Genomic DNA, 18,737 nt, shown 5'->3' with positions numbered 1-18,737 from the left:
TAGCACGTCCTTCCTCTACCCTAACTCCCACATTGGGTTCTCTTCCAAAGTTGGGCAGGCCAACTTTGCCCAGGTCCCCTTCTCTCTCACTCCTCTAGGAAATCCTAGCAGGACCTGGATAATTCTATCATGGCTCACCCTGACCCAGCATTTCCTTGAAACTGCCTGTTATACCCAAGGAACCCAGCCTGGGCAGGCTGTCCCTTAAGGTGACATTTTGATTCACAACAAGGCACCCTTGGAAGGGGTGAGTTGTGTGTGTCTCAAAGCAGAGGCGGCATACACAGTGGTCTAAGCAGAACCTTGCTTTCCAAGGGTGGTGATGAGAGGGGTTAATGCACTCTGATGGTTTAATGACAATCACCATTTTCTCATCTATTATTCATATTTTTACTCCTGGCAGTCCTATGAAGTATTTTGTGTGAATTTTATAGATATGATCTGCAAAGAGGAGAGGGGAGCAAAAACTGAGTTAGTGAGCACTAAGTATAAGTTAGGGTCTTGCACACACTGGCTGCTATCACAGCAGGGAGAGGCATGCAGCTGTAATGAGTCACCACTTGCTTCTACACGAGACCTGCTGCGGGGCCTGTACAAGCCAATAAATCAGAGGAGCTTACTATAAACTTGGAATCTTGACTGTCTCTTCTGCAGCACAGAGATGACAGGCCTAGGATCTAGACTTGAGCTCTCTGGTGCCCTGGGAGGCAGTGGAGTACAGTGGCTACAGCACTGGCTCTGTAGCCAGGCAGAGCTACTGGAGAGATTCTGGCATCATTGCTCAACAGTCAGGGGGACCTTCACCAAGTCACTGAACTTACTCTGATCCTATATTCCACATTTGTAAGGCAGTGATGGAAATTAGTGATGGTCTTCAAAAGTTGTATGGTTGAATGTGAATGAAGGTAAACTGTCTTTTGTTCCATAATTCTTAGGTCTCATTAATACTATTTTCATTGTTACTAATTGAAGAAGATGTTCTGACATTCTGGGAAAAAGGAAGTTATCTGCCTTGCCCACCCACCCACCTGGAATGGAGATCTACTCAGTTAATAAACCTGCTCTGAGGTTGTTGGGGCAGTTTTTCAGCTTCTGCCTTTGGACTGAAAGCTGCCTGGCTGGGCTGGCTGAGCCTCTAAGGCTGTTCCCCACTCCCCAGCTGCAGATCTGGTTTCTTTCACCTCATAAAAGGCCCAGGCAGAGATGACTGTGAAAGCCAAGATTTCCAGGGTCCTCAGGGACAGAGAAGCAGTCCACAGAGGCCATGGCTGCTTTCTTACCTTACCTGGTCCCACCTGGTTCCCCTCCCTCCTCACCCTTTCTGGGACTCATTCCTGAAGAATAGGGACTGGTCTGAGCCCCCGACCAGAACAGTGCCTGCCTGGGTGAGCAAGCTCTCCTGGGGTACCCCGTCCTCTAGGCATGAAGTGAAAGTTGCTCAGTCATGTCCAATTCTATGAGACCCCATGGACTGTACAGTCCATGGAGTTCTCCAGGCTAGAATACCAGAGTGGGTAGCCTTTCCCTTCTCCAGGGGATCTTCCCACCCTAGGGATCGAACCCAGGTATCGACCCCAGGGATCAAACTTAGGCATGAAGACTCAGCAAAGATTCACATCAACTTGGCAGGCTCCTATTGTTCCTTCCTTGTCCAGGCCCATGTGAAAGTTAGAAAATAGTTTCTTTGAACCGTGCTGGCTTCCTCAACTTCTGTGCAGTGCTATGCTTAGCTGCTCAATCATGTCTGACTCTTTGTGACCCTATGGGCTGTAGCCCATCAGGCACCTCTGTCTATGGGGATTCTCAGGCAAGAATACCGGAGTGGGTTGCCATGCCCTCCTTCAGGGGATCTTCCCAACCCAGGAATTGAACCCAGGTCTCCCACATTGCAGGTGGATTCTTTACTGTCTGAGTCACCAGGGAAGCCCAAGAATACTGGTGTGGGTAGCCTATCCCTCCTCCAGGGGATCTTCCCAAGCCAGAAATCAAACCCAAGTCTCCTGCATTGCAGGCAGATTCTTAACCAGCTGAGCTACCAGAGAAGCCCCAACTTCTCCTACTTTGTGCTAATTTTTCTTTTTAGTTGTCTAGGATGGTGTAGACTCTACTCTGTAGGGAGTAAGAATACCAGCTTCAGGGGCAGGCAACCCAGGTTCAAATGGCCTTTCTTTACACTGTCAGTCATATACTTGGTGAGGCAGGCACTGTGTGGCACACGGTGCCAAGTGCCCTACAGGGATTATCTCGTGAGCCCTTATAGCATCTCCATTAGGCACTGTTCCTAACAGATGAGAACATTCAGGCACAGAGAGGTAAAGTGACTTTCTCAAGGCAGCATAGCATGGGATCTGTAACAACAAGGGGGGAACCCGTGGGAGAGAAGAAGAGAGGTGAGGTGGAAAGAAAAAGGAAGTTTGCTTTTACGATTTTGCCCAGAGCCTGTCTCCTCAGCCCCAAGGATGTGGAGTCCAACTGGCTTAGTCACTCCCCTCAGTTTTGTCAGGAGAAGGTCTGATGGCAGAGAGAGGAGATCAGTGAACATTGATGGGAAATTTTATGAAGATGCAAAAAAGCCTTCCCAAGGAAAAACCATTCTAACAGGTTTGGCAGACAGGATGTGAAAAGGTGCAGAATTTCTGGGGCAAGCCGTGGGGCGGTGGGGGGGAAGCCAGAAGTCAGCGAGGATGCATTTTTAGCTGGTCAGGAGTAACCATTTAATTCTGTGTCTGGATCTCAAGGGAGTTCGGGCCACCAGAGTCAAAAATATACATGAGCCTAATGCAGCCTTATGGGCAGTAAAACAGTGAAGGTGGTGTCCCTGATTCCAGGGGCAGCCAATCTGTTTTAATTTTTGAATTAATGAGCAATTTCAGATGCAAAAGCCGTGGCCCACCAAGAAATGTAACTTTCAGCTGAGATTTTCTTCTCTCTTCTGATATATGCTTCCCACATCCTCTCAGTGTTTCAGTGCTTTCCTCTTCTCCATTCCAGAAAGAACCTGCATTTCCCTTTCTCAGCTCCTTTGCCGGAGTGGTGTGTGCTAAGTCTCTTGCAGTTGTCATCATGTCTTCAGAATGCATTTGATAGGTACAGGAAGTTGCACCAGAGGGAGATGGAACCAGCAATCAATAAAAAAAAGAACTATGTTTCTAAGAAGAATGCATCATGGGCTTCCCACAGGAGTTGTGTACCATATGTTCTAATATCTGTGGAACAATGATCTAATTTTTAGTTCTTCTGCTTGGCTTTCCCAGCCATCTCAGCGAAAAAGAAAATGGAAATTTTAACCTGCTGCCCAGCTTACTGATGACTTATACTAAAGATTGCTTTACCCTTTAACCCCTTCATTGTTATCACAGAATAAAATCTCTCCCTTCTCTTCCTCCAGTTTTATTTCTCCTGGCTACTAGTTTAGTATATTTATGGTGCATGAGTCATCAAGCTGCCCTTTGATTGGATAAAAACCAAGCACCCCTGAGACCATCAGTCAATTACAGCTATTCTCAGCTTCATTCACAGATTTATTAGCTTGCACACACAGAGAGAAATTCATTCAGCAAAGTTCATTCATAAAAATTTCAACACGCTGCGTATCATCCTGCACATTTCAGCCTTCTGTTGCAGAGAGGCTTCTGCAAGCTCTGAGAGGAGTCGGGGAGGGAGGGAAGCTCTGAGCCAGGGTGGGCAGGCTGGGAGGGGTTCTGAGGAACACGGAAGGACCACAAGTCAGAGAAATAATGCGGAGGAGCGCCTGTCACTAGTACTGCTGGCTTGTGGCCCAGATGGGATGCAAGACAAGATCTTCCAAGAGAGGGCAGCCATCAGGAGAAACGAACACAGGCAGAAGGGCCTTTGGCTCATATAGACGTTTCCTTTTTTTTTTTTAATGAACAATCACTGGAACAAATAAAGGGTTAATAGGCCAGACATTGCCCCGCCCTGTGGGAACCGGAGGGAGCAGGTTTGAAAGTTCCTGTGTGCAGAAGGGAGGATGGGGGTGGGGGGCGCTAAATATTTCTGCAAGGCTCCCGCACCGCCGGCGGCGCGGCGGGACCGGCTGGCTGGTTCTCCGCCCGGTTCTGTGCCCAAGAGTAGGAGGTGAGCGATCCTCGCCGCCGCGAGGCTGGGTCCAAGCTTTCCCAGCAAGGAATCCCCGGCGAGAACACCGGGTGTTGCCGCTGGGCCACAGACGGGACCGAAATCAGCTGGGTAGGCGTTTTCCCCTGGGCTGTTACCCTCGAGGACCCGGAGCCGAGGCGGGCGAGCGCGAGAGCGGAGTTGGAGAGCTTGCTGCCGCAAGTTGCATGGGGCATTAAGGCATTTGTTTTCCGTTCCGTTTATCTAGCAGACGGCGAGGCGATTTATGCAACAGTATCCTGTTTCAGCACTGCCAAGGCTATGCGAGAACGCGGTCAGGACAGCCTGGCAGGACTCGTGCTATATGTAGGACTCTTCGGGCACCCCGGGATGCTGCACAGGGCCAAGTACAGCCGCTTTCGGAATGAGTCCATCACGTCCTTGGACGAAGGCAGCCCGGGAGGCTCGACCGGGAGCAAGGGCTCGCCGCAACCTCCTTACCCCGCCCTGGCACCTCACCTGCCCGCTGAAGATGCTGCCTTGGCCTCCCAGGAGAGCCCCACCCCATTATGCACCTTGATCCCTCGCATGGCCAGCGTAAAGCTGGCCAACCCAGCCACCTTGCTGAGTCTGAAAAACTTTTGTTTGGGTACCAAAGAGGTACCTCGACTCAAGCTCCAGGAAAGCCAGGACCCGGCTCCCAGCAGCCCGGCTTCCCCTGAAACCAGTCTCAATAGGGCCGTGCCAGCACCTCCGCCTCAGCGGGACCCCCTGGGGCACAGGGCGACCTCTTTAACTCCTAACGCCTGCCCACTTCCCGGCCCTGGGGAACCAACCCCCCGGAACATACAGGACAGACACTTTGTGCAGCACCTGTTGGGGCTGGGCATGAACTACTACGTGAGGGTAAGTCTATTTCCCTCTCTGCACTCCTTCTACAAGGGGCATATTCTCTGCTTTCTGAAAGGGGCTGCTCATCATCTGGAGTCTTAGGTTTGGATAAGTCATCATGGGGCTTCCCAGGTGGTGCTAGTGGTAAAAAACCCACCTACCAATGCAGGAGACCTAAACGACATGGGTTCGGATCCCTGGGTGGGGAAGATCCCTTGGAGGAGAGCTTGACAACCCACTCTAGTGTTCTTGCCTAGAGAATCCTATGGACAGAGGAGCCTGGCAGGCTATAGTCCATGCATAGGGTCCCAAAGAGTCAGACATGACTGAAGCAGACTTAGCATGCAAGCACATAAGACATTGTGTAGCTGGAGGGGGCAGAGAAGGGAAGGTGGTCTTATAGGTTTCCCTACAACTATCTGGCCTGTATTGAAATCACACAACTTTTGGTTCAAGGGCATGAACTGGTGCTACATGTTAGTGCAGGTAGTTGCCAGGGGTAGGGGCAACCTCTCATAGAGAAAGCTGAGATGTCCCTGCTGGACTGAGAACTCTGTACAAGCAGAGTCAAGAATTTCAAATCTGATTAGTGATTAAGACTTAGTAAATTATACTGGCCATTGTGTTTCAGTAGAGATTTTTGTGCTGGAGGAATACATAGTGTGTAAGAGACCTGAACTGTTTTTTAAAATCTAATTCAACATTTAACAAACACTTCTCCAAACATGGCTGAGTCTCTAGTCTTGTGTTAGGAGGTAGCCTTAGGTCTTTGGGGCACACTTTTTTGTCTTTATTGCCTACACTGTGGCCGTGGGGCCTTGTCCATGAGCCATGTGCAAAATCAAGGTCCTTATTGGCTTTGCATCTGCCCTTTTCCATTCCATATCTGAGTAAAAGAAGATTTGGCTTCTTTTCTTCTAGTGCTCACAATTTCAATCAGGGAAACCAACAAATACAGGTGAAATAATAGAACAATATTTAGCAACATGTATCTGGTGTGAGATGCTGAGGGAATTCAGGAAAAGGGGAAGGTTGTTGTGGTCTGGGATTCATTCATAGGGGAACCCTCAGGGGAAGGTGCATCTTGGAAGAGCTATCAGATCTTTATTGGCAGAAAACAGGAGATTCCTGGCAGGGCAAGAATTTTAGCAAAGTCCAAAGGCAGATATCATTGTGGTTACTGCAGGGGAGCATCATGCTGGGCTTAACTAAAAAGAGAGGGAATGCTGGAGGGTAGCTGGTGGTAGGGAGCGTGACTGGCGCATAGTTGATGATCAAACAAATATGAGTAAAATAAGGCAAATTACAGACAGATCTCGGGTAGCTTGGGGAAGAGGGAACAGCTGACCAAAACTCTTAATGTAACACTGACTGGTAAACAGGAACCCTCAGAGGTTTATAAATCAACTACAACCTCATGAAGGTGGTTTCAAAAAGACCAATCTGTGAATTTATTTGTGAAGCAGGGAAAAATTAGCAACTGGGAGGCTGATAAGAAAGCTACTCTAGTTTAGGCACCAGGGATGGTAACATGGATTAATGTGAAGATGAGGGAAAACAGATGAATATGAGTCTCTGTGAAAAGAACCTCAATAGTCCTGGATGACTGAGCAGATCATTTCAGATCATCATACAGATAACAGACGGGTGAACATTTATTGAGCAGTGAGTAGACTGCTGAGTGTGTTTCTTGCTATTTATAGTGGCTGTGGGTGATTATTGATAGAGTTGTGAGGAAGGAAAGATAACTTCAGATGTAAGTCTCCCAATGGGATTAGCGATGTCAGTGATAGAGTGAGTTGGGAACAGGGTCACATTATGTTTAAAGTAATGGTATCTAACTGGTTCTAATTTGTAGATAGCAGTTGTGTAAGACTAACACTCTGGTGAGAAGTCTGACCTGAAGGTAGACATTTGAGAGATAGCCCAATAACTGTATCACACACAGACAATTAAGATCTCAAAGAACATTAAATAATGAATGCTGAAAGGGTTACAGGGAAAGCAGGCTAGGGGCAGCCTTGGTGAATTGATAACAAAAACCTCCAAGGAAGATACATTTATAGGACACTCAGCTCTTACCCTCCCTCACAGTGACACAGCTCATCATGGAAATAGTTTCATGTATCTACTAAAAGTTTGTGCGTACTTCTTACTGGTCAAGCTTAAGCATCCTCCAGGCTCTAATGGGAGAATGTGATTCTCCTACCCCATGCTCGGCACCTGCCTTCCCATCACCTGGACATCTGTCTTCTGCTTTGCTTTTCCTTCCCTCTTGTATCTCCTTCCACCTCCCCACACCAATACACATGTACAGTTTCCAATGTGAAAGAGTTGCTGTGTGATCTCCATTTCCCTAGGGAATGTCTCCACTGGCATTTTAGATTTTTAATGAGGATGCCATCTTTCTTTTTCCTGGTGATAACGACTGAGCCTAGGAAAAGTGCTGACCTCATGATCTATGTGAGTCACACTGTGTTGCCAATAGACAGTGACATGAAACACCAGTGAACACCTCTTTTAGGAAGTCAAAAATACATGGAACACCCTAATTTATTAATTTTTTATAAAACCCTAGCTTTGAAAGATGGAAGGAACTCACAATTTATCAAGCTCAACGCCTCGATGAAGAAACTGAAGACTAAGTGCCACACAGGCGAGTCAAAAGAAGAGTTAGTGGCAGAATCCAGTTGCCCTGTGTGTGCCAGTGAAAATTATTGTGCCAAGGAAACCAAAATTGTAATCTCATCTGTAGAAAAATGTGCATAGGAAGAGTTAAATCAAAGGTTTCTTGATGATGATGGAATCAGAGTAGAGAAGTGAGACAGATACTCTTTTTTGAGGAATTTATTTTATGACAGTAACACTTGTTTGTAAATTTCATGTGTATAACATTACATTTCTACTTCTGTATACACTACAATGTGCCTACCACCAAAAGTTTAGTTTCCATCTTTCACCATAGAGATGACCCCTTTACAAAGCTGTTTCACCCCTGCCCCTTCCCCTCTGATAACCTCTACTATATCCTCTGTATCTGCATGTTCTGCTTTATTTATTTTGGTTTTTATATTCCACATATGAATGAAATTTATGGTACTTGCCTTCTCTGTCTGACTTATTTCACTTAGCATAATACTCTTAAGGTTCATCCATATTGTTGCAATTCTTTTTTATGGTTAATATTCCATTGTATATATATATATATATTTGCGTGCATGCTAAGTTGCTCCAGTCATATCTCTTTGTGACGCTATGGACTGTAGCCCACCAGGCTTCCCTGTCCATGGGGATTCTCTGGGCAAGAATACTAGAGTGGGTTGCTGTGCCCTCCTCCAGGGGATCTTCCTGACCCAGGGAGGGAAGGAACTTACATCTGTCTCCTGCATTGGCAGGAGGGTTCTTTACTACTAGCACTACCTGGGAAGCCACGTAATATATATTTCACATCTTCTTTATCTGCTCATCCATTGATGGGCAGTTAGGTTGTTTCTATACCTTGACTAATATAAATAGTGCTGTGATGAGCATAGCAGTGCATATATCTTTTTGAGTTAGGGTTTTGAATTCTTTGGATGAATACCCAGAAGTGGCATTATTGGATGGTATAGTAGTTCTATTTTTAAATTTTTGAGGAACCTCCTGTTTTCCATTGTGACTGTACCCATTTACATTCCCACCAACATTGTATGAGAGTTCCCTTTTCTCTACATCCTCACCAACACTGTTTGTTTCCTTTTGGATAATAGCCATTCTAAGAACTGTGCAGTAATAAGAGAGATTCTTGATGGCTAGTGGACATAGGGACAACTCTTTTAGGCAAAAGACAGCCATATATTCTACTTTCTTATCCACATCATGTGAGTGCTCCTTTGTTTTGCTCCTTGCCCAAATCTGTTTTATTCATTCTCTTATCTGTTGAGAAAATATGTACTGTAGACCAAATTTGTGACAGGAACTATTCCAGGCCTTAGGGACACATCAGTGAATTAAGAGAGCAGATCTGAACCCTCATGGAACTTACATTCCAGTGAGGGAAGCTGAGTCATGATTGAATAAACCAGTAAATATGTATGTATAAGTAAATATAATATGTCATATGTAGTAAGTGCCAGGGAACATTAAAGCAGGCGAAGTAAGAAAGGCAGTTAGTTGGGTGGAATTGGAGGATATTGTATTCTTTTTGTATAAAAATGGCATAGTTAGAGCTCCTTTTAATTTTGTTGTCTTGTGTCTTTTATCTTCACAATAAGTACTTAATTTGCCATCTACTCTAAGTTAGAGTTGACTTTAGGTTAGATATTCTTTAAAAAATGACTATTTTTTTTTGGTCTTATGATATAAAATCAGTTATACAGCTGAGAATACTTTATGAATCCCAAGAAACTATTTTTGAGTAACTTTCGTTCAAGCTCAGACCTTAAACTGCCTGAAGGTTTCTCAAGTGGGCTAGCAAACCATTCTTTGAGAGATACCAAATTAGAAATGGACAGCCAGACTGGGTCTGAGCAGAGTAGTGAGGTAGGTGAGATCTGTAAATGTGGCCACATGGTGATATTTGTTCCCACCATAGTATTACATTTCAGTTTTTTATGAGGTCTTTCCAATTCACTTTGTCTAGCAACAAACATTCATGTGGAGGTCTCCCAGGTGTCCAAAATGGTATGTGTATGGTGAGCATGGAAAATATACAACGTGACCAGTGCTCTCATGTGTAAAATGAGAGAGTTGATCTCAGTGACCTTGAAGATCCCCATCACCAGCATTTTTCTCCTTCTTCCAATCTTATTGAGATATAATTGACATACAGTACTGTGTAAGGTTACAGTGTACAGCATACTGGATTTGACTGATATACATCATGAAATGATTACCACAATAAGTTTACTGAACATTCATCATCTCATATATTAATGGATACAAAAGAAAAGAAAAACAAAAAATATTTCTTTGTGATAGGACATCTTAGGATTTACTGTCTCAGCAACTTTCATATATAATGTACTGCAGTCCCAACACCAGCATTTACAGGCACTAAAGCTCCTTTCTCCATGTGGGAGGTATTTAAATATTAGTTTCCTTTCCCATACCCAGTTCCCAGATTGCCTACAACTTAGTTCAGAGACTGAATAAATCAGAGGCAAAGAAACTAACCTAGACAGAACTGCCACAGGTTAGCACAGTAGTTCTCACAATAGAACATGGAGAAAGCCTCTTTTCTCCAGGTGAGGACATTGAGACTCAAAGAGTGTATTGTCTACCCTACACTTTACAATGTAAGTAAATAGCAGACTGAAGATTCAAATCCAGGTTTATCTCACTCCAGTGCTCTTCTTCCCACCCTCTCCCCTTACCTCCAAGCAAGTCAGGCAGTCCTGCAGGTTCATAAATGGAGTAGCACAGATGAAGGACCATAGTGGGCAGCACTTTTTATAGGAGCAACCCATAGAACTTGCCTGCTTGCATTCATTTGCTTGATTTCAGTCTCCTCACTTCAGCTGCACCCAGTGCAACCATTTCCACAGACTGTATTAGTATCCTAGTGCTGTTGGAACAAGTATCACAAACCAAATGGCTTACAACCACAGACATTTATTCTCTCTCAGGTCTGGAGGCTAGAAGTCTGAAATCAAGTTATCTGTAGGGCCATGATCCCTCGAAGGCTCTAGGAGAGAATCCTTCAATGCCTCTTCTAGTTTCTGGTGGCTGCTAGTAATCCATGGCATTACTTGGCTTGTAGAGGCATCACTCTTGTCTCTGCCTCTGTCTTCACATGTCTTTCTTTCCTGTGTGTCCAAGGACACCAGTCATTGGATTAAGGCTCTCACTAATCCATTATGACTTCATCTTAACTTGATTGTATCTGTGAAGACTCAACTTTCAAGTAAGGCCACACTCATGGGTTTTGGGGGTTAAGACTTCAACTTACCTTTTTGAGCTATTCAGTTCAACCCATAACAGTTCCCCAAAACATTTATTGCAATGTGTTTGCCCACAAAAACTTTCTTGCCTATTGGGCTCATCAGTTTTGGGTGCAAATACGATCTTTTTACTTCCTTTGTAAATCTCATGGTATGTTCTCACCATCCATCTTCCCTTTTCCAATGTTGTATCTTAATACTGAGGCTGTAGACTAGTATTGCCTATTGTCTACACTAGATGTGGTCCATGGTACTATGATGTTACGTCTGCCCCAACTGTCTTTTTTGTAGGAGAGCACTGGTCTAGGAATTATGAGGTCTAGGTTAAAGTAATGGCTCTGACACTAGCCAGCTGTGTGACCTGGGATGAGTCATTTCACTTCTTTATTTTCTTATATTTGAAACAAAAGTGAACAGAATGCTATCTATGATCCTAAGACCCCATGTCCCCTTTCCCAATGTCTGAAATCTCCTATTAGGATCTGTTTTCTGAAGGAAGTAAATTTTCACACCTTTGTCTCAATAGAAAGGAGACAGAATGCCCTTAGCACCCTCTTGCTAACCCTGAGCTGGCTTCACCAGTAAAGCAGAAACCTTGCACTAGCATGGGTACGGGTTTTCAACATTTTAGAGAGATGGTGAGACAGGAGTCAGGTGGAACAGTATCCAAGTATGGGATTCCAGAGGAGTAGAGGGCAGGCAGGTCCAGGAGGCAGGTCAGTGTGAATGATGGTGGCCAGTACTCTGGGACCATGGCTTTGCTTACTTGGGCTAGCCAACGGGGCCATGCTGGGGCTTGGCATCCAATCCAAGGTCTATAGGAGTACCAGGAATTAACCCTTCTCTGTTTTCTCTGGGCAAATGTGATAAAAGAAAAAGGCCCTGCCACACACATCAGCAGTCTAATAACTCTAACCTTGAAAGTGGAAGATTTCTAACCCTGGGGAACCCTTGAAGAGACTGTCCCATGGTTTATGCAAAATTGTGGGACCTTGGTTGTGTGGAGTAGTGGTGTGTGCACAGCTAATGGAAGTGGTTTTCTGCCTCTGCTGTTTCCCCCCACCCCCCCTTTTTTTTTTTCGGAGTTATTGGATAAAAGAGACATCATACAGGTGGGAGGAAATAATTCCAGCTAAAACTGACTCTTTGGCAATGAGGGTATTATATTTTCTTACTGTTTCTTTCTTGAAGTAGATGTAGAAGTGGATTCTGCTATAACTTAGGAAAATCCTGGCATAGTTGACCCATTGTTCCTGTTCTCTTTAAAACTGAACATATCCCTTGATCTGACCAGTCCCTGCTCACCCCTGACCACTAGAGCATTAGTTGGAAGATAGTGTTTCAGAGATCACCATATCCAAAACCTTCAGTTGAAGAAAGCGGCTCAGAGATGTGAAATGACTTGCCCCAAGTCACACAGAAACTTAGTGATAGAACCCAGACAAGAACTGCCAGTTCTCTGTTCTGTGCTTAGTCATTCAGTTGTGTTCGACTCTTTGCAACCCCATGGACTGCAGCCCAACAGACTCCTCTGTCCATGGGGATTTTCCTGGCAAGGATACTGGAGTGGGTTGCCATGCCCTCCTCCAGGGGATCTTCCCAACCCAGGATCGAACCCAGGTCTCCTGCATTGCAAGTGGATTCTTTACCATCTGAGCCACTAGGGAAGCACAGTTCTGTCTACAACACTTTTTTTTTTTAATTGAAGTACAGTTGATTTACAGGGTCATCTTAACTTGACGTGTATAACATAGTGATCTATATATACATATATTATTTTTCAAATTATTTTCTCATATAGTTTATTATAAAATAATGAATGTAGTCTCTGTGTATACAGTAGGTCCTTGTTGGTTATCTATTTTTTATTTAGTAGTGTATATGTCCAGCATTCTATTTTCTGCCCCTATCTTGCCTCACCTCCCCTCACTCCCCAAACTAAATGTGCTATGCCAAACACATCTACATGATTGAAATATTGAATACATGTCTTTTTTAAAGACCAGAATAAAAATATTTTTCTGATAGGAAAAAAGCCTTTAAAAGCAATGAGAAGGAAAAGGAGAGCAAGGAAGGGTGGAAAGGAGCCCAAAATGCATTGGCTTTGCCAGTTTTACCCCTTTGTTTATGGAGGTCCCTGTGGGTGGCAACGTGTCCATGCTGGACCAGGACTTGTACAACATGCATGGACTGACCTTATTTCATTCATCTTCTAAAACCCTTTGGGGCCATTTCGCATATGTGGCTTTTCCTTTCACTTCCATTTTCATGTTACTTTAAAGCTAGTACCATACTGTGTCATCACATGGGTTGGATGGAAGCATCCCTGTTTCCCAGTGTGACAGTCTCATCATAAGGAGAGTGATCTAGAAGATACACAGGGCTCAGGCTGCAAGGCCATGTCACAGTGTCTTCCTCAGAGCAGGGTTATGAGGTAGCTGGGGTCTCTTCCCCTCTCCTAAAAGTTATAAGCTCTGGATCTCAGGGTGGTCTGGTCAGATTTGCAATGAAGTATCAAAATCATGGTGACCAAAAGATGTAGGCCTCAGTGTTGTGCGCAAGTAGCCACTGCATGAAAAGCTTGCATTTGAAACAGTTTTCTGAAAGGATATTTGGGAAAGTCAAGAGGCCTCAAAGAGCTGGACTTTTGAAAACATTTGTTGGGGGGCATCATATGAGAATTTATTGATAGCATAGCAATGATGGTAAGGAAATATAAATTTGCAACCATAAACTCAGATGTACAAGTTCAGTTCACTCAGTCGTGTCTGACTCTTTGTGACCCATGGACTGCAGCACGTCAGGCTTCCCTGTCCATCACCAATTCCCAGGGCCTACTCAAACTCGTGTCCATTGAGTCAGTGATGCCATCCAACCATCTCATCCTCTGTCGTCCCCTTCTCCTCCCATCTTCCATTTTTCCCAGCTTCAGGGTCTTTTCCAATGAGTCAGTTCTTCGCATCAGGTGGCCAAAGTATTGGGAGTTTCAGCTTCAGCAACAGTCCTTCCAATGCATATTCAGGACTGATCTCCTTTAGGATGGACTGGTTGGATCTCCTTGCAGTCCAAGGGACTCTCAAGAGTCTTCTCCAACACCACAGTTCAAAAGCATCAATTCTTTGGCGTTCAGCTTTCTTTATACTCCAACTCTCACATCCATACACGACTACTGGAAAAACCATAGCTTTGACTAGATGGACCCTTGTTGGCAAAGTAATGTCTCTGATTTTTAATATGCTGTCTAGGTTGGTCATAACTTTCCTTCCAAGGAGCAAGTGTCTTTTAATTTCATGGCTGCAGATGTCATTAAAATATGTGTGTGTATATATATATATTTAAACTGTAAATATTTAAAATCATGTGAAATCCATCACTAAGCCCTCTCTTGTTTGTTTGACAATATTTTCCATTTTGGTCACTATTTGTCCCCCAATCTCAGGATCACATAATGAATCAAGGGGATTAATTTGTACCCCTAAATAGGGGCAAGGCCTCTGACCTTCAGTTCGTTGTTTGTGGATGGTTCCCTAAAGGCAGGAGCACCCCAGCATTTGAACTTCTTTTGCCCATTCGGATGTTTACCCTCTCTGGGAGCCCCTTCTGAGAATCCAGCCTCTCTAGCTGCCCCTCCAGAGACCTTGTGTTTCCCTAGAGGCTGGCCAGGATGCAAATTGGGATCTGTAATGCTTAGAGGCCCACCAGTTTCAACCACCCATTGCCTTCCCATTTATGCCCCTGAAGAACAGGGATGACCGATGGTTGAAGCAAGCTCATGGGAAATCCAGAAGCAGCCAGAACCAAAGAGGTGATGCTTGAAGGGGGACCCAGAACGAGGGCAGGAAGAAGAGGGCGGACACTTAAGACTGGGGGAAGATGGAATGAAGTTGAAGGCGCTGCTCCCATTCGGCAGGGCAGACACTGGCAGCCAAGGATTCCGAAGGAAAATGAGGCTGAAGGCAGTTCTTGGGAGGAATTGGAAATCATGTGACCTGTGGGAGGTTCATGGGATTGAGAGAGGGAGGGAGGGAGGGAAAAGAATGCAGAGTACAGGCAGTGCCTACCCAGAAAAGAATCTGGAACACAGAGGTCATAAACCAACAGTTTAGTGACATATTTTGTCTGGTCAAATTAGAAAAAAAAATTTTTCTTTTGATCAGTGCCAACATTTTAAAAAACCAAGAACGTTCATATAAAACTGGATTTTTCTGGCTTCTTAGAAGAGCTGACAGCACTAGGCTAGCCATCCCACATGTTAACAGATGAGTAGAGGTGGGCACCGAGCCACAGTCCCACTGTTTCACTCACTTCCATCTGTCCGAGTCCCCACCTACCCAGCCCTCCCCCGCAAGGTGGCCGAGTTTGATAACCACCTGTGACATTGTCTTTTGTTTTCCACTTTGGAATACCTGGGAGAGAAGCTGAGAATGTCCTCTTCCTGGGCACCTTGGTGAGGCTTCTTTCTTTTTTGCAGTGGGACGGAGTATTGGGAATGGGTGAGACCCAGGAAACCTGGATGTGGCCTTCTCCACTCAGAGGGTCTCTTCCCATCCTAACAGAGTTGCAGAGTTTTCTTTCTTTTTTTCAGAGTTTTCGAGAGTAGTGGGGCTCCAGGACTAGTGCAGGCCATTCCTATTTTGTGAAAACGTGTCAGGCAAAGTTGGTTTGTGTTATCAGTTCTTTGGGATGATGAATTTTCCTAGAGAAATAATGTCGAAGGTTGATAAAGCTTTCTCGTGTGGGGGAGAGGATTAAGTGAAAAAATATTTATGTATAAAGATTAGCACAGAGCTTGTCACATGGTAAGTCTCAGGTCAGGGGAGAAGAATGAACTTTCAAAGTTCTAGGAGTGCCTTTGGGCAAAAAAAAAAAAAGAAATAGACTAGCTTTGATTTTGGTGTTTTTACCATTCTGTTTGGCATCCTTTCCCCTGGCCAGTGGTGCCACCCTGGTAGAACTGTCTTCCCTAAGCCTTTCCCTATGGTGCTCACCAGGGCAGGCTTGCCCTCTTCTCTAAAGTTGGCTACTATTTCTTTACTAGTCAGCATTCCTCTTCCCTCAGTACAGCAGAGGGAAAAGCATTTGCCTTTGGAAAAATGTTTATTACTTCATCTAATCTTCATTGTAGTATTTCTCAAAGTTTGCCAAGCATCAACTATATCAGTTAAAAATACTAGTTAAAACTGAAAATTTCTACTTTACTCCCAATCCCTTCCATCCCCCTGCTCCGGCCATCCTGAATTTGCTGGTTCAGAATCTCTGAGGCTGGGCCCCAGAAATCTGCATTTTAAACAACTCTATGATTGGAGAAGGAAATGGCAACCCACTCTGGTATTCCTACCTGGGAAATCTGACAGATAGAGGAGCCTGGTGGGCTATGTTCATGAGGTCAAAAAGAGTCGGACATGACTGAGGGACAGAGCACCACTATGATATTCTGATGCACAGGAAATTTGGGAACCTCTGCTGAATCCGGCTGGTGCAGTGGTTCTGTCAGGGGTTATTTTCTTCTAAGGGGATATTTGGCAATGCCTGGAGACATGTTTGGTTGTCATAACAGGGGAAGGGGAGGGGAAGTACTGGCCTTTAGAGACTGGAGGCCAGGGATGTGGCTAAACACCTTATAATGCTCAGGACAGCCCCCACAATGCAGAATTCTCAGGCCCAATGTGTCAATAATACTGAGGCTGAGGAATCCTGAGTCACAGGGATGAAGTGCATAAACCTGGGCTGTGCATTTGGAGGTAATTGTGAATAAAAGAATCAATATCTGATTCAGCATTTGACTCCTAAAAATCTAACCCAAGTAACTTCTAACTTTCTCAGGCCTTCTTCTTTATCTTCTCTCTCTCTTTTTAAAAAAATTATTTATTTATTTATGTGGCTGTGCTGGGCCTCAATTACAGTATGCATGGTCTTTGATCTTCATTGCAACATGTGGGATCTAGTTCCCTTATCAGGGATAGAATCCAGGCCCCTTCATTGGGAGCACATAGTCTTAACCACTGGACCACCATGAGAGTCCCTCTTTTAGTCTCTCCAAGTCCACAGATTCTCTAAAATTATAGTTTTCTTTCACCTCTACCCAAACAATGCTGCTGTGGCTTCCATATCAGGATCTCAGATGGTGGGAAGGAGAGTAAGGGCCCTATGTTGTTATGACTCAGTTGTCCATCAGATATGTCCACACTGGCAAAAGAGTTGACCTTTACTCAGGTGCTTTCTGGGCTCAATGGCATTTGTAGACTGACTTGGTATCCTAACCAGGGTTTCTACCATTACTGATACCTTCCTTTCTATAGGGAAATGCCTTCAGAATTTATTTATTTATTTATTTAGGTAATTAATTTATTTTTTATTGGAGGCAAATTATTTTACAATATTATATTGGTTGGTTTTGCCATACAATGACATGAATTCGCCCCGGGTTTACATAAGTTCCCCCTCCTGAACCCCCCTCCCACCTCCCTCCTCCCTTTATCCTCCCTCTGGGTCAGAATTTAAAGATAACTTACAAGTAGATTTTAAGAACAGAGCCTGTCTTGGGTTGGAAACTTCCTTTTGTTAGAGGGAAAGAACTGCTGGAAAGCAAGCAGCTTGAGCAGAAAGCATGTGCCCTATAAGTGTAACCCCAGAAATTAGATTTTTCCCTTCAATGTCATCAGAGAATAATTTATGTGAATCATTCTTTGGGGAATGGTGAAATGTATAATTCAAACCTTTTTTTTTTACATAGTGCCAACTCTGGGACCTTGAAAGGCATTGTCCCTCCGTGTCCTCTCTTCTCAGCATGACTCCTTTAACCCTGGACACAGGGCTCAGATGGATACACTGACTACAAAGTACTGTTTCATAGTGAGTTAGGTGATCCAAGGTCACAGAACTCATCAGCTGCTGAGCAGGGACTATAATTCAGGCTTCCCTACTCCTAGGCCAGGGCTCTTTTCACTACCTTTTGTGAATAAGATGTGATCTTGCATGAGACAGTTACAGAAAGGAAAGGAGCACAAAGGTATCCACACAAATTCCTGGAATATATGGCAGCGCTTAATAGATGACACCAAAGTGAACCAAACAAACTGTGTGGGAATTCAGGGAGGAAAGGGGACTCCTTCCATTGAGATGACTGTAGAAAACAGGGTTTCTGAGTCTTGAAAATGGATGGAGTTTCCATAGGCAGAGATGGAGGAAGAGTGTTCTAGGCAAAGAGCATGACAGGGTGAGGCGTGGAGGTGGGAAAGTGGAGGACATATTTTGAGGAACAGAGAGTACAGTTGGACTTGGATGGATGATGTGTTAGGTATGTGCTAGAGATCAGAGCACGGGCTGGTGCTATAACAAAGTTGTATAGTATCTGAGAAGTTGGGTTTTCCAACAGAAAACTGTTGAATAATTTTTGAATAGGGGAATTGCAAACTTGGAGGTATGTTTTAGAAAGATTACATGGGCTGCAGTGCTCAAAGAGGACCCAGAAGAAGGGAGGCTGGAGAACAGGAACCCAGGTGAGAGGTGGGTTGGGAATAAAGGCAGTGACAATAGAAACAAGGAAAGATGTGAGACCCACTCAATGAGGACAGGATTAGGAAGGAAAGGTCTGGGCATCAGGGGTGAATTCCATTTAGCATGTGCTGCCTTAAAGATGACCTCAAAGCATCCAAGTGGAAATCTCCAGAAGAAAATGGGATAGTTAGATCTGAGGAGAGGGTCTGTTGTTGTTGGCATCAAAGCCCAGGGAACGGACACGGCTACCAAAAGGAAAGTGTAGAGCAGAGAGATTAAGAGTTGGGGGCATGCCACATTGAAGTCCTCTGTGAAGGGGGAGGAAGAAGCCTTGATGAGCAGGATAGAGAG

General features: G+C 44.6%; 1 protein-coding gene across 1 annotated transcript in view; it reads left to right on the top strand.

The window, feature by feature from the left end:
- The first annotated feature begins 4,015 nt into the window (after nucleotides 1–4,015).
- The window catches only part of SHC4 (SHC adaptor protein 4), a 136,634-nt gene continuing 121,912 nt past the window's right edge, over nucleotides 4,016–18,737 (top strand). Inside the window, exon 1 of the mRNA XM_088839590.1 lies at nucleotides 4,016–4,983. Within this exon, the coding sequence (XP_088695716.1) occupies nucleotides 4,399–4,983 (585 nt within the window). The 5' untranslated portion in view covers nucleotides 4,016–4,398. The remainder of the gene's footprint in view (nucleotides 4,984–18,737) is intronic.

Source organism: Moschus berezovskii, chromosome 9 (genome assembly GCF_049115385.1).
Source record: "Moschus berezovskii isolate FMDL1 chromosome 9, NW_MosBer_1.0, whole genome shotgun sequence".
Lineage (NCBI taxonomy): Eukaryota > Metazoa > Chordata > Mammalia > Artiodactyla > Moschidae > Moschus > Moschus berezovskii.
Note: the sequence above shows the minus strand (reverse complement) of the source record. Positions and strands in the feature narration are given on the sequence as shown.